Source organism: Actinia tenebrosa, unplaced genomic scaffold (genome assembly GCF_029948245.1).
Source record: "Actinia tenebrosa isolate PJP-AT-01 unplaced genomic scaffold, QUT_ActTen_1.0 PGA_scaffold7__59_contigs__length_16204524, whole genome shotgun sequence".
NCBI lineage: Eukaryota > Metazoa > Cnidaria > Anthozoa > Actiniaria > Actiniidae > Actinia > Actinia tenebrosa.
Genome location: NW_028292584.1, coordinates 10,779,998 through 10,794,909, shown reverse-complemented (window position 1 = coordinate 10,794,909; position 14,912 = coordinate 10,779,998). Strand labels below are relative to the sequence as shown.

General features: G+C 35.3%; 1 protein-coding gene across 2 annotated transcripts in view; it reads left to right on the top strand.

Moving 5' to 3' along the window:
* The window catches only part of LOC116296252 (rho GTPase-activating protein 26), a 28,817-nt gene that overhangs the window by 10,467 nt on the left and 3,438 nt on the right, over positions 1-14,912 (top strand). Inside the window, exons 6-25 of one of the 2 annotated variants that reach the window (XM_089040402.1) lie at positions 202-312; positions 676-718; positions 927-988; positions 1,333-1,395; positions 2,114-2,192; positions 2,778-2,875; positions 3,719-3,759; positions 4,235-4,291; positions 4,831-4,909; positions 5,609-5,648; positions 5,796-5,858; positions 6,420-6,585; positions 7,142-7,200; positions 7,868-7,973; positions 8,615-8,774; positions 9,587-9,830; positions 9,935-9,976; positions 11,489-11,557; positions 11,642-11,678; positions 12,845-12,928. In XM_089040402.1, coding sequence (XP_088896528.1) covers positions 202-312; positions 676-718; positions 927-988; positions 1,333-1,395; positions 2,114-2,192; positions 2,778-2,875; positions 3,719-3,759; positions 4,235-4,291; positions 4,831-4,909; positions 5,609-5,648; positions 5,796-5,858; positions 6,420-6,585; positions 7,142-7,200; positions 7,868-7,973; positions 8,615-8,774; positions 9,587-9,830; positions 9,935-9,976; positions 11,489-11,557; positions 11,642-11,678; positions 12,845-12,928 — 1,703 coding nt within the window. The remainder of the gene's footprint in view (positions 1-201; positions 313-675; positions 719-926; positions 989-1,332; positions 1,396-2,113; positions 2,193-2,777; positions 2,876-3,718; positions 3,760-4,234; positions 4,292-4,830; positions 4,910-5,608; positions 5,649-5,795; positions 5,859-6,419; positions 6,586-7,141; positions 7,201-7,867; positions 7,974-8,614; positions 8,775-9,586; positions 9,831-9,934; positions 9,977-11,488; positions 11,558-11,641; positions 11,679-12,844; positions 12,929-14,912) is intronic. The other variant, XM_089040403.1, reaches the window with a different exon arrangement.

The following is a 14,912-nucleotide window of genomic DNA, read 5'->3' as shown; positions in this document are numbered from 1 at the left end:
GATACCTGTGGTTATAAGGTCATGTAGATGTTAAATGAACTCTTGACTACCCATTGTTGGGATCTGACTAAGGACCCAGTTTGATTGGCTCCAATATTCTTAGATCATGACATTTATATTATCATGGTCTACGCTACAACATAGCCTGTTCACGATACCTTATTTTGAAATGACATTCACACTGTTCTTATCCTCTGATAGGCAGACTCACAACTGGAATATGAGCGGGGTGTATTCCACCAGACAGCTCTGGATTATGTCTTTAAACTACAAGAAGTTAATGAAACAAAGAAGTTCCAGTTCGTTGAAACAGTAAGTTCTTTCTTATCTTATCAAATTGTAGTTCTCTATCTGAATTAAAGAATACACTAGACTTAACATGCAATTTTTATATTTTAAAGCAATGAAATCTTGATTTCTAACCTTCTATCAACAAGAGCACTCTAGCATGAAAAAGGTCCTGCCTTTGCTTTAAAAGATATCTGCAAATGGTTAGACCTTTGCCGTGGCTTGGATGACCAGATAAAATACCAGTCCCATCTGATTTAGAGGTGTTACACACTGAGCCACAACGATATCATTTGGTTCTTTCAAGTGTCACCTCCAAAATAAAGTTCATTTACTATTATATTCTTCAAGATTATTGAACCAAAGTAATGTTGTTTTTTTTTGCAGCTATTATCTTTTATGTATGTACAAATGACTTTTTTTCACAGTGGTAAGTCACAACTTACAAAATCCTCTTCTAATTAATATTACACCCATTTAATTATTAATGTCTTAATCCTTTTTGCATAATAAGCATACATTACAATACTCACTTGCATCATAAATTATTCTAATCAGTTTGTTATTTTTATTACTTTTTTGGGGGATTGTAGTGTATGTTAGTATTAAGTTATATTTTGTGTTGACAACATTAACAGGCCATGAAGCCTATAAAGATTATATGGAATACATGACAGATTTGCAATTAAGGCTTCAAAATGTAAGTATAAAAGATGTAATTGGTGGCTCTAGTGTTGTTTGATAGCCTATACATGGTGAGTATTGACAGGGAATAGAAGCCAAGGAAGCTAGGAGGCTATAGCTCTCCCCACTTTTTGAGAAATGATTTTTCATATAAATTTACTTTTTGTAATAATGCTAAAATACTCACAATTTTAAAACTAAAATTCTTATAATCAAAAATAAGAGAGAAACATGACCCATACCAGGCACGTGCTTTCTTTTTTTTTAATGCAACCTTATTTTCATTTTAGCCCCCCGGTAAAAAATTATGCTCCTATGTCCTCCTATAATGATAGTTGTGTTATTCATTGTGTTTTGCAGACTAGGGACAGATTTAGTGCGACCAAGGAACAGGCTGAAACACTAATGAACAAAGTACAGCAGGTAAGTTTAAGAGAATCCCTGCTCAGTAATACTGTAGTATTTTTCTTCAGTCATTCTTGGTGGATAATAGTTATTGTATTTCCAAATTCCATTTCTAAGATCTAGAGATTTTGAATATGGTATCAAATGTACACCTTACTGAAAAAATGTTGTTGGGTTCAAAAAAAGATTATATCATCAAAGCTAAGACCAAAGGGGAGCATGGGAAGACAAACGATTAATTATCAGTATGCTAATTTCATGCGTATTGCAGATTTCCCTTCCTGTGCACATTTTATGCATCATGGCTTTGGCATGTTGTTAATCTAGAATGACTGGATTTGCTCTAGTGTGCATTTTTACATGTCTATATGCAAATATAATACACATTTTGGGGTACCTAAAATCCTTTTCGGTCTTACCTTCGATGATATGACCTTCTTGAACCCAACTAGGTGTATGATAATCTTAGGTGTGTTGTTAATCTTAGAAAATAATAGTCCCCTTCACAGTTCCCTGTGCCATCTTGAAAGGTAGCCATGCCTTTTCATGGAAGGGAATCGAACAGTGAGCCTGGTGTGAGAGACCTTTTTTAACACCTTGGACAATTATTCACATGTCTCACCGTTCGTCTCACTTCAATGCAAAGGCTACCTTTCAAGATGGCACAGGAAACTGTGAAGGGGACTATTGTAGCTATAAGTTAAATTTCTATTATACTTATTATTGATAATTTTAGAAAGCAAAGAGTGGGGAACTTCACCATCAAGGAGCACACACACGACAAGGCTACCTTAATGTACAGGAGAAAAGAAAAGGTACAGAGAATGTTGTTTATACTAGTATGTGTTAGATTGCCAGGAAAAGATTGGGCTCTCCTCTCAGGAATCAAAGGTGGCATATAGTAGAAGTACACTCACCTTTGGGGTCTTGGGATTGATTCCCAGACTCTGCATCACATGTGAGAAGAGTTTGTTAGGTCTCTCCCTTGATTCAAGGGTTTTTCTCCTGTGTCTAAATTGGGTTTGATTCCTGGACTCTGCATCACATGTGAGTAGAGTTTGTTAGGTCTCTCCCTTGATTCAAGGGTTTTTCTCTGGGTTCTCTGGTTTTACTTTCTCTACAAAACCTAACATGTGAGCTAACTGTGTCGTGAATTTGATCAGGTTAGCTTAATTATTACAACATAATCTTCTTTTTTCATACTTCCCAATATATTTATATATCACACCTAAACCCCTTGCGGCATGTATAATTATATTCTGGTAGCAGCTTAATTCAGTGGAAATGATATAATGAGTCTTGATCTCCTGAGAAATGTATAGTTCTATGAATTGCACTGGGAATATTGTTGTTTGGTGTCTGTAAAAAATTATAATTTTATACCTTTTTCTAAATTCTAGGTGGCCTAGGATACACATGGACAAAGCACTACTGCTACTACACCAAAGAAAATAAAATATTAACTATGATACCATATGTACAGACCCAGGGCAGAATGGTAGGTATCCATAGCAACCACTTACAAAACACCAATGGGATGTTTGCGTGATGGCATCATTGACCTCTACTACCAGACTTCCTTGCACAATTTCTTTTGTTCAGTTAATTAGCACCAATTGTCTTGCTATTTTCATGAGGAAATACGAATTTAAATAAGAAAGAAAATTCATGAAGCATTTATGGTAGCTGGAGTCAAATGATGCAATTATGCAAACGTCCTATTTATTTGCATTATAGTGCAAAAGGAGATATAAGAGGTTAACCTTATGGAAAATATCTTCTTAGATCAAATTAAAATTTAGAAGTTGAATTTCACCGAGGGAGGAAAACCGGAAAACCCGGTGAAAAACCCTGGAAGCACAGGAGAGAACCAACAAACAATTCTACTCACATGAGACACCAAGCCCAGCAGGACTTCAACCTGGGTCACATTGGTGAGAGGTGACACAGTGGTACCTATGCATTAGCATGCTCACAGCCTGTGCTTTCCAGGATATATCCTGGTATCTTTTACCAGTATGTACATGAATGACCTTCCCCTCTGATCAAGGGCAGATCCAGAGGGTGGATTGGATGGTTAGTCCCTCACTACTTTGGATTGGATATGACAATAATAATAATAAAGACACAATAATGTACAGTCTAAGAAGGAAGGCTTTCTAGATAACAGCAACCACTTTAAAATCATCCTGAATCCAATCTTGTTATATTATTTTATAAAATTTAGGGTTTGCCTTTTTTCAAAACATTTCAAATTTGGTCATTGGTCTCCTTCTGTGCTGTGGTGTTTAATTATTGATTATTAGTGTTTTGAGGTGTTGTTTGTTTTTCGTTTGTATAGAATGCCTGTACAGATACCATGGTTATAACATCATGTATAAGGTTTGTTTCCCTTTTTTTCCCTCTTTTTCAAGACTGATTAGTTCTAGTTTTTGTTCCAATTATTCTATTCTTCTCTGGGCTTTTTGGTTTCATTCCCTACAGAAAACCCAACTACGCTCTAGTCCAATCTGATAGTTAGCAATACCCTGACTTAGATCATCCCAGAGGTTGTTTGAGGGTCCAATCAGTTAGTTAGTCGCCATGCCCTGACTTTGATCAGCCTAGAGGTTGATTCAGGGTTCCATGTGGGAGTTAGCCGTCATGCCCTGACTTTGATCAGCCTAGAGGTTGATTCAGGGTTCAATCTGGGAGTTAGCCATATCCTGACTTAGATCAGCAAAGACGTGTTTCAGGGCCCACTCAGTGAGTTAGCCATGCAGCCACTTAGATCCACCCAGATGTTGTCTCAGGGATCAGTAAGAATTAATGTTTATGGCCTTGTAATTTATTTTATTTATCTCTCTACTTGTTCCAGGAGGATGACTGACTCAACAGATAGAAGGTTCTGTTTTGATATTACAGCACTAGACAGGTTTGTGTTATAATACAGACATTATTATTTCTTTCCTTTCTCAGATTTGTATTGTCGATAAGGTATGGGAGGTTGATAGGTTGATGGGTTATTAGGTTGTTGGTAGGTGTTGATAGGTTGGTAGGTTGGTAGGTGTTGGTAGGTTGGTAGGTGTTGATAGGTTGGTAGGTTGGTAGGTGTTGATAGGTTGGTAGGTTGGTAGGTTGTGTTGATAGGTTGGTAGGTGTTGATAGGTTGGTAGGTGTTGATAGGTTGGTAGGTGTTGATAGGTTGGTGGGTGTTGATAGGTTGATAGGTGTTGATAGGTTGGTGGGTGTTATAGGTTGGTGGGTGTTGATAGGTTGGTAGGTGTTGATAGGTTGGTAGGTGTTGGTAGGTTGGTAGGTGTTGATAGGTTGGTAGATGTTGATAGGTTGGTAGGTGTTGATAGGTTGATAGGTGTTGATAGGTTGGTGGGTGTTGATAGGTTGGTGGGTGTTGATAGGTTGGTAGGTGTTGATAGGTTGGTCAGGTGTTGATAGGTTGGTTTGTTTTTGTAGGCCAGGAACTATTACTTTACAGTGCCTAAATGAAGAGGATAGGAAGCTTTGGCTGGAGGCAATGGATGGAAAAGAACCGGTAAATATTCACTCACTGGCATCCAGTATTAATAGAGGTTGTGCACCATCACATGTGTACCATCATGTGCCAATACAGCTTGGGCTGCCTGTGGTTAGATGGCAGAACGATAAAATCCCTCTGCTCTTGGAATTAAATATTTTTAACACTCTATAGAGTGTTTTCACTCACGTGAAAAGGCAGCCATATTGGTGTACCAAACAATAGAAACTTACCTTTTCAGCGATAGCCGTCACGTCGTAAACACTTTGTTCGATTGTGTTATGGTCACCAAAAAGTTTGGACATCGTTCTTGGATTTCCATACAAATTCAATGACATTAAAGAGAAAATTCAGATAGATTTCTTTAGTTACCTCTCTTAACAGCAATAAGAAAAGCTTTAATCAAGTTAGAAAAATGATATTTTACTTTTATTTAGAGAACTAACTAAACAAACCAAGTAAATAATTTAACACAATCCAACACAATTTATACCACATGATGGCTAGCGCCGAAAAGGTGAATTCCCCCAAGATAGGAAGTGTATTGATTTGGTACATCAACGTGAAAACGTTCTATATGGTGTTTTACTTGATGTACATGGCAGCAGCCACATGGGTTTTCTTTTTCCTAAACCCACTGCACCTGCAGCAAGGGAAATAATTATTTCTAACAAATTAAGATATGAATTTCATTGAATATTTGACACTATTCCACAGGAGTACATGGACTCCAACCAACTGCCAATCATGGATGATGGTTAGTATCATCGTTAATAATTTAATGATTAGTATATCTGCAAATATTTTTAAAAAATCTGCAAATATTTTTAGGCACTTTCAAAATATTAATAAAATATAGTAAGTATATTCCTATTGTAATACTTTTTCCTCTTACATTGAACAGCTGAAAAAACTGAACTTGGACTGGAATTTATCAAAAAAGCGATAGCTGCTATAGAGAAGAGAGGTAGGACTTGACTCTTGAAGGATTTTTGCCCTCCCAATGGAATATCAACTGTGGTGTGTGCCATATTCTATCAGCGCACCATCACCTATACAGTACTACCTTGGACCACTGTCCCCACTGTCATGGGGTAGGGATGAGGGGGCTTACAATATTGGTTATTCATGGAAGATACACCTAATTGAAAAAACGTAGTTGGGTTTGAAAAGGTCATATCATCGAAGCTAAGACCGAAAAGGATTTTGGGTATTCTGAAATGTGTATCATATTTGCATATAGACATGTAAAAATGCACAGTAGAGCAAAGTCGGTTGACCTAGATTAACAACATGCCAAAGCCATGATACATAAAATGTGCACAGGAAGGGAAAACTGCAATACGCATGAAATTAGCATAATTGTTTGTCTTCCCATGCTCCCCTTCGGTCTTAGCTTTGATGATATAACCTTTTTTGAACCCGACAATGTTTTTTCAATTAGGTGTATAATCTCATCATGTAATCATAATCTCATTAAAAACAATCATCCATCTCTTAATGTGTGATGTATAAATGTTACTTATAGGCATAACAGACCAGGGACTGTACAGGATTGTTGGTGTAGGATCAAAGGTCCAAAACGTGATTTTTCAGTGCATAGAGAAGAAAAAGATTTATGCTATAGACTTGGAAAGTGAGGATTGTGAATTTGAGGTCAAAACGATAACGAGTGCCCTGAAGCAACACCTCAGGTAAGAAGGTAGACATTAAAATACTATTAGCCATTCTGAGTTTTAGGAAAAACTGGGTCATGTTGGCATTGCAAAGCATTGTGGGACTGTTTTAGAAGATATATTTTCAAGATGGTGTCTATTTCGTCTCTAAAACAGCCCCAAAATGCACTCCATTGCTGACTCAATCCAGTTTTTTCCTGAAGTATTGGACTGATCTCATAAGTATAGGTAATAGCTATCCAATTTAGAATTAATTGGATGACAAAAATTCTGAGGACTGACAAAATTGGAAGGGTCCAATTTGGCAGTCAGAGGAATTTTTTGAATTCAATAATTTCCAAATTGGACAGACATGTAGTCCTATTGCAGATTAATTATATCATCCCAAACTATACTAGACTGATTCTATAAGTCATAGTTTTCCCTTGAAAGAATGCAAATGGAAACGATCCAAATTAATCTTTAATTTGGACAGGAAAGAGAATTTGAAAATATTACAGTAGTTGCTTACATGGGATTATAGAGTGATGATACAATTATTATCCTTATTGATTTTTACCTATACTATTTTCAGGAATATGTGCCCCCCTGTCTTTACATTTGATTATCATGATGACTTTCTAAATGCTGTCAGTAAGTTGACTTTTACTTGTAACAGTCATTATAAACCATTTCTTACCATCTGTTGTGTGTAATTTGGCTGATTTATTTACCAATACTTCTAACAGCTGCCATGATTGGTTTACCATTTCTTGTTTGTGTGATTGGCTGATTTATTTACCAACACCTCTAACAGCTGCCATGATTGGTTTACCATTTCTTTATTGTGTGATTGGCTGATTTATTTACCAACACTTCTAATAGCTGCCATGATTGGTTTACCATTTCTTGTTTGTGTGATTGGCTGATTTATTTACCAACACTTCTAACAGCTGCCATGATTGGTTTACCATTTCTTGTTTGTGTGATTGGCTGATTTATTTACCAACACTTTTAACAGCTGTTATGATTGGTTTACCATTTCTTGTTTGTGTGATTGGCTGATTTATTTACCAATACTTTTAACAGCTGTTATGATTGGTTTACCATTTCTTGTTTGTGTGATTGGCTGATTTATTTACCAACACTTTTAACAGCTGTTATGATTGGTTAACATGCATTGTTTTGTAGCTTCTGTGATTGGTCTATACCATTTCTGCATGTGTAATTAGATGAAATAACAAGTAACATGATTTGCTAACCTAAGTATAACCAAAACTATGGTTACTTGACATGGGTTAATGAACCTCTTTTGTTTCAGAGCTAGACACTTATGAAAAAAGAATAGAACAGCTAAAGAAATTGATACAAGCCCTTCCAGAACACAACAGAAATCTGATTTTCCGAATTATGACTCATCTGAAAAGGTAGTTTGAAAATTTTTCTGTATTGTACTACGAACCCTGTCATCTGTTTTATGGATGATAGGCCCTTTGCAGCTAACAGTCACGTGTCTGTACTGGAGAGGAAAATATTTGTTTATATTTTAAATTGGTGATTCTTTTTAGCTACTTGTAAAGAACTGAATGAAACGATGTGTAACCAGGTGGTTCGAAATGCAGTCTTATTACGATCTCTCAAAACAGGTTGTAGAAAGTGTGTTTGTTCTCCAGCAAATTTCACTCATGGGAATCAAGATGTTCATTCATTTGCTCTCAGTGAATTACACGTGATTACTAGGCTGCAAAGGGCATATCAGAGACCTTTAGATCTGACAATGAGTACGAGAACGAGTACAAGTATGAGTTTTTAACTTTTAATGAGAGTCACTATCTTTTTGTACTCATGATCGTGTGTACGTAGATTGAAACTTTAGACTGTAAGAAATCGGAAATCGACTACGATTCAGTGTTATCCATGTGCACAGGACCAATTTTAAAACTCCTACTCGTACTCATACTCAATCTCGTACTCGTCGTTGGATCTAAAGTTCGCTATTGAGTCTACCCAGCCAACCAACCAACTCAACATTACCAATAACCTAATGTTATGCAATTGTTATTCTCAGGGTTGCTGCTCATTCAAACAAGAACCTAATGGCAGCCAGTAATCTTGGGGTTGTGTTTGGACCAACACTAATGAAGTCTAAAGAGGAAACGATGGCTGCTATTATGAATTTGAAGTATCAAAGTGTAGTGGTCGAGCTGTTAATCAAGGAATATGATTACGTAAGATTACTTTAAATCATAAATTTTGATAAATAATGATTTATTCATTTGTTAATTAATTAAATATATTAATTAATCATAATTTAATTAAATAAATAAATTTAATTAGTTAGTTTATTTATTTATTTATTTTGATAAATAATGATTTAAGTGATGTATAAGTTCATCTGGCTGAGAGTGTCAATCTTTCACACTTTGTTGAACCCTCAAACAACCTCTGACTGATCTAGCTTACAATTGTCTTAGAACAACATTCTTCTGAAGAATCCTCTCACTTGCACAATCATCCTCCTCGTGCATCATTGTCATTGGTTCAATAAATGATGTTGTGCCGCAATCGGGTGGAGTTGGCTGCTAATGTGCCACCTCTCACCAATGTGACCCAGGTTTGAGTCCTGCCGGGCCTGGTGTGTATGTGAGTAGAGTCGTTTGCTGTGTCTCTTTTGTACTTCAAGCGTTTTTCTCTGGTTTCCCTCCCTCCTCAAAAATCATATTCTAAATTCCAATTCGATCTTCAGGCTTTCAGCTAGTTTAAGGCCTACAATCTTCTGCAAAATAAAATGTGCCACCTAGTATTTTGGAGAACCATCCCCCCTCTCCCCCCGTAGCAATGTTGTCTTGCATGCATTTTACCAGCCAACCGCTTCACAGTGTAGAAAACTTCCTTGACCAACATTGCTAGGGGGAAAGGGGGGAAAGTGGCACATTATTTTTGCAGAAGATTGTAGCTTTGTTGTATTTGTCACACGCTGTGATACAACAGCTAAAGCTCAGTAGACCAATTCCTTTTTTTTTTGTCTTTTGCTACTCAGCTATTTGATGTACCCAAGGAAGAAGAAATAAATAATATCCAGAACTCGCAGAATTCAAACCAAAATGCAGTTGAAAAGCCAATCTTACCGCCTAAGAAACCAATGGGCAAAAGAAGTACAAATGATGACCCTGATAGTAATTGCATTGATGGGAAGCCACCTGCTTCTGCTAAAGCATATCCTGCACCACGACCACCAAATAGGCCACCCTATGTGCCAAGACGGAAACAAGTACCATCTACAGGTTAGTAATCAAACAGTCAGGAAATGATAGCTATGTTAGTGGTGTTAAGTAAAAAACACTAACAGGTTTTTATCTTACTGAAATGATATTTTGAATGTTTGTAGATTCAGATGAAGATGATTCAAGCTCAAAATCAGGATCATCAGGTAACATGATGATAATAATGATAATGATACATGAAGGTGATACATGATGACGATGATGATTCATGATGATACATGACGATGATACATGTTGATGATACATGATGATGATGATACATCATGATGATACATCATGATGATCCATGATGATCCATGATGATCCATGATGATGATCCATGATGATGATCCATGATGATGATCCATGATGATCCATGATGATACATGATGATGATGATCCATGATGATCCATGATGATGATCCATGATGATGATCCATGATGATGATCCATGATCACGATCCATGAAGGTGATCCATGAAGGTGATCCATGATGACGATCCATGAAGGTGATCCATGATGATGATCCATGATGATGATCCATGATGACGATCCATGAAGGTGATCCATGAAGGTGATCATGATGACGATCCATGAAGGTGATCCATGATGATGATCCATGATGATGATCTATGATGATGATCTATGATGATGATCTATGATGATGATCCATGATGATGATCCATGATGATGATCCATGAGTGTGATACATGATAATGATATGTGATGATACGTGATGATGATCCGTGATGATGATCCATGATGATGATCCATGATACATGATGATGATAATACATGATGATGATACATGATGATGATACATGATGATGATACATGATGATGATACATGATGATGATACATGATGATGATGATACATGATGATGATGATACATGATGATGATACGGGATAATGATGATAATGATAATACATGATGATGGTAGCACTTGTTCAAATGGGCCAAAAGGACCTTTGATTGTAAACAATAGAACAATTCTATTCAGTTACCACCTTATTCCATTGTTTTATTCATTGTTAATGATGTTGATGCATAATAGTGTTTATGATACATGATGGTGATACATGATGATGATACATGATGATGAAACATGATGATGATACATGATGATACATGATGGTGATACATGATGATGGTGATACATGATGGTGATACATGATGATGGTACATGATGATGATACATGATGATGATATGTGATGATGATGCATGATGATGATACATGATGATGATACATGATGATACATGATGATGATACATGATGATGATACATGATGATGATACATGATGATGATGCATGATGATGATACGTGATGATGATACATGATGATGATACATGATGATGAGACATGATGATGATACATGATGATACATGATGATGATACATGATGATGGTACATGATGATGATACATGATGATGATACATGATGATGATACATGATGATGATGCATGATGATGATACATGATGATATGTGATGATGATACATGATGATGATACATGATGATGATACATGGTGATGATCCATGATGGTGATCCATGATGATGACACATGATGATGATACATGATGGTGATACATGATGATGATAATACACAATAATGTTAATAATATATTTATGATAATAATACAGAGTACATGATGGCAATATTTTTTCCTCATTAGGAAGTTTACAGACTGCTACAGGAGACAAAGGAAGATCTTCACCAGTCAATCAAAAGAAAGACAAAATAGGTCAATAAAATCTAAAACTGATTATTATATTTTTTGATTATTTATTGCATAGTCATAACACATTTAAAAAAATTCTTATTGCAGAAAAGCCATCAATTCCTCCAAAGAAAGATGATTTAGTGTAAGTATTAATCTCATCATTTCTTTCATGGAACTAACATGGTGCCCAGCCTTCATTTGATTATCTTTAGAGTGATTGCAAGCTAGTCATCCATCCTTTTATGAATGCTGTTGCTGCTGGTTTGCTTGCTTATAGTATCATTGTTTGCATCAAGGCATGAACACCAGACATCAAAACATGTTCTAACTGGCTCCTAAAACTTGTGTGTTTGTCAGCTAAAGCATCAGCATAAAAAATGTTAACATTTTTAGTCAACAAGAATACAAGTTTCAGGAGCCAGTTAAAACATGTTTTGATGTATAGTGTCCATGCCTAGATACAAATGACAGTTATGAAGTGGACATGCTAACCATTTGCATGTAACTGCTAGATGGGCCCCAATAATTTACTATCAAACCAATCGTTACTAATTTCAACTGGTTAGAGCTGTGCACCAGAGGTGCCTTCACATGCTTTCATTTTGACTTCGTTGAGCTACACCACTGCTGTACTTGTCAATCATTAGCCATAAAAAGTTTAATAAACTAACATGTTACAAAAACTTAATCACTTTAAATTATATATTATCTAATTTAACAAAAACCATAAAGTTAAGAAAATAACCAAAAATTGTTAAAAATTTATTTACATTAATAATAATCCTTTAAGTAAGTAATAATAATCCATCTAAACTAAGAAATATATTAAACTTATATTACATTGAGGACACTCGAACTTGGAACACTTCAATTTTTTGTCCCTTTATTGAAATGCATATTGCATGTAAATCAAACTGCATGTAAATGAGTTACTCAACGCCTTCATCTTAGAGGGTTTGGACAGCTTAAAGTGTAGGAAATAATAACTTGAAAAAACTTGAAGTTTTCACAGTTTGAACGTCCTTGCTGTCACCGCTGAGAGAATTAATATATTTACCAAGAGCCATATTACTTTATATGAATTCTTCAAATGTGGATTTACTGAAATGAGTTTTAAATCTTTTTTCCAAGTTGTCACTATTAAGGACTTTTGAAAACATATTTTACCGCATTTGAATATCTTGAATTGAGAATGTATTTTCAGTTTTCCTATTCTTCTACTTCTTCGTTTTTCCTTTCATTTTATCTCATCTCTCTTAAACTTTTTTTCTGTCATTGTTTAAATATGCAATATTCTGGTTACTTCAGTGCTGAGTACGAAAATCCACAGAATGATGAGCCAAAGTCAAAACCTTCCCGACATGTTTCTGTCATGGTTCAAATGTTTTCAGCGTAAGTTCATTTAAATGAAATTCATTTAAAACGTTTCAACATTTTTTTCATTCAATTTTACCCACAAAAAGTCATGAAATACGAATAATGCTATTTACTTAAACCTTTCCAAGTTTCTGTTTTCAGATTTACTTGAAGAGCACATCTCTATTTTATTCGATTGATAAATTCCTTTGAACCAGCCTTTTTAGTGCTCCAAAAAAAATCATTTTTGATGTTAATATAAATTATTATTAATCTTACCATAAAACTCTTACAAAACTAATGTAGCTGTTTGTAAGTAGGAAATGTGAAAATACCTCCTGTTCAATGTCTCTGTTTGGGTTAGAGTTTGATTTATAAATATTATGTAAACAAGACATAATGAAGAAAATGAGTGAGGGTGTGTGCAGGTATTGGTTAAAACTTGAGAGGATTGTTAGTTCGAAGTATAAGTTAGTGTTCCAACAATATCCAAGTGATTTAGAACTTTACACAGCACAGCAGCCAAGTTTTTTTATTTCTTTTCCAAAATGCCACCTACAAAAGCCGTTATTTTGGATAGGAGTGATGCAATTATTGATAGTGAAGATGGATGCTGTATGCTCTCATAAAGCACACACTCCCAACCAATCAGAGTGCGATATTTATAACTGTTATTCAAAGCACCATTGGACAGAAATGGAAATGGTGCTATATAAGAATAAAGTTGTTATTATATTATTATTATTTCATAATGTATGATAAAAAAGATAAAAAATTAACTCTTAGGCCAAATTTAATGGAAAGTAGTTGTCTCAGAGACCCGAGACAGCCCTGCTCTACCCCCCAGGGTTGTCCTGGGCAAGTTAATTTTTCATACATTTCTTTGGAAAATTAAAACTACTATTTACGCATAGAATTTAACGACAATTTGGGGGCAAGACATCTTATCTTGGCTAGTGGGGTAATCCAGGGAGGCAAGACAAGGCAAGATGACTTTTCCTCATATAAACACTTAAGAGAGGATGTCAGCAAAAATCGAACATACGCCGGCAACAGTCGAAAAATCGAATTTTCTCATATTTTAGCATTAGGAAGACCTTGATGCGATATAACCCGTGGTATACTTCATTTGCCAAAATATCGCTTTATTTCCGAGAAAAACGAGGAAAACCAATTTATGCATAATTGACCCTCTGAGAGAGCCAAAATATCATCCAACTTCGAGTGCCTCGCGTGCCTTTGCAAAAATGTGTATGGACTTGATTGTTGAAAAACTTTTTTTAACATTGTCTTGGCTTTAAATCTGTTAAATTTTATTATTTTCCAATAAATTTATGTTGGCGAAAAATTTTTTATTACCAAGTTACTTTGGCACGTCATCAAATATAAAGAACTTTCAAAAAATATTTAAACCATGTGCTATATAAAATAAAACGTCGATATTTAGAAATTGAGAAGTTAAAACAATGTTCTAATCGTGAGTAAAGTGATTGTTTTGGGTATTTTGATCTGCGACGAGTAATAAGGGTTTAAAGTTGGAGAAAATTGCTATACTTTACGAATACGTTTAATGGTGACTGTTCTAAAAATCGTTTATCAGCCAGCGATATGCGGATTTTACTTTCATATTTTATTTTCTTAAAGCGTAATGATTGATAATGACTGTATATTAATATCCTTTATGGTCCAATAAAGCCTACTTCTAAAGAAGCTAGAACGTATAAGGATATTTTCAGTAGAATTCGTCTTTGTAAATACGAACGTGACATGTAAAGGTGTGACGCGGTAGCATCAAAGGCCACACCCACTTCTTTTAGAATGCCGCGCGTTCACGAACTTTGGGTAACGCAACGCTGTTGTTGTTAGTAAAGGCACTTGACTCTGGAAAAATGCTCCTTTATTGTGGATAATTTTAATTTTATTAATCCATCTTTTCAAACTATGTAGTTTTATAGTATTTCAAGCTAGTAGTTTGCTTTTTTTTAAATATTTTGCTCTTTAAGGAAATATTTCAAATTTA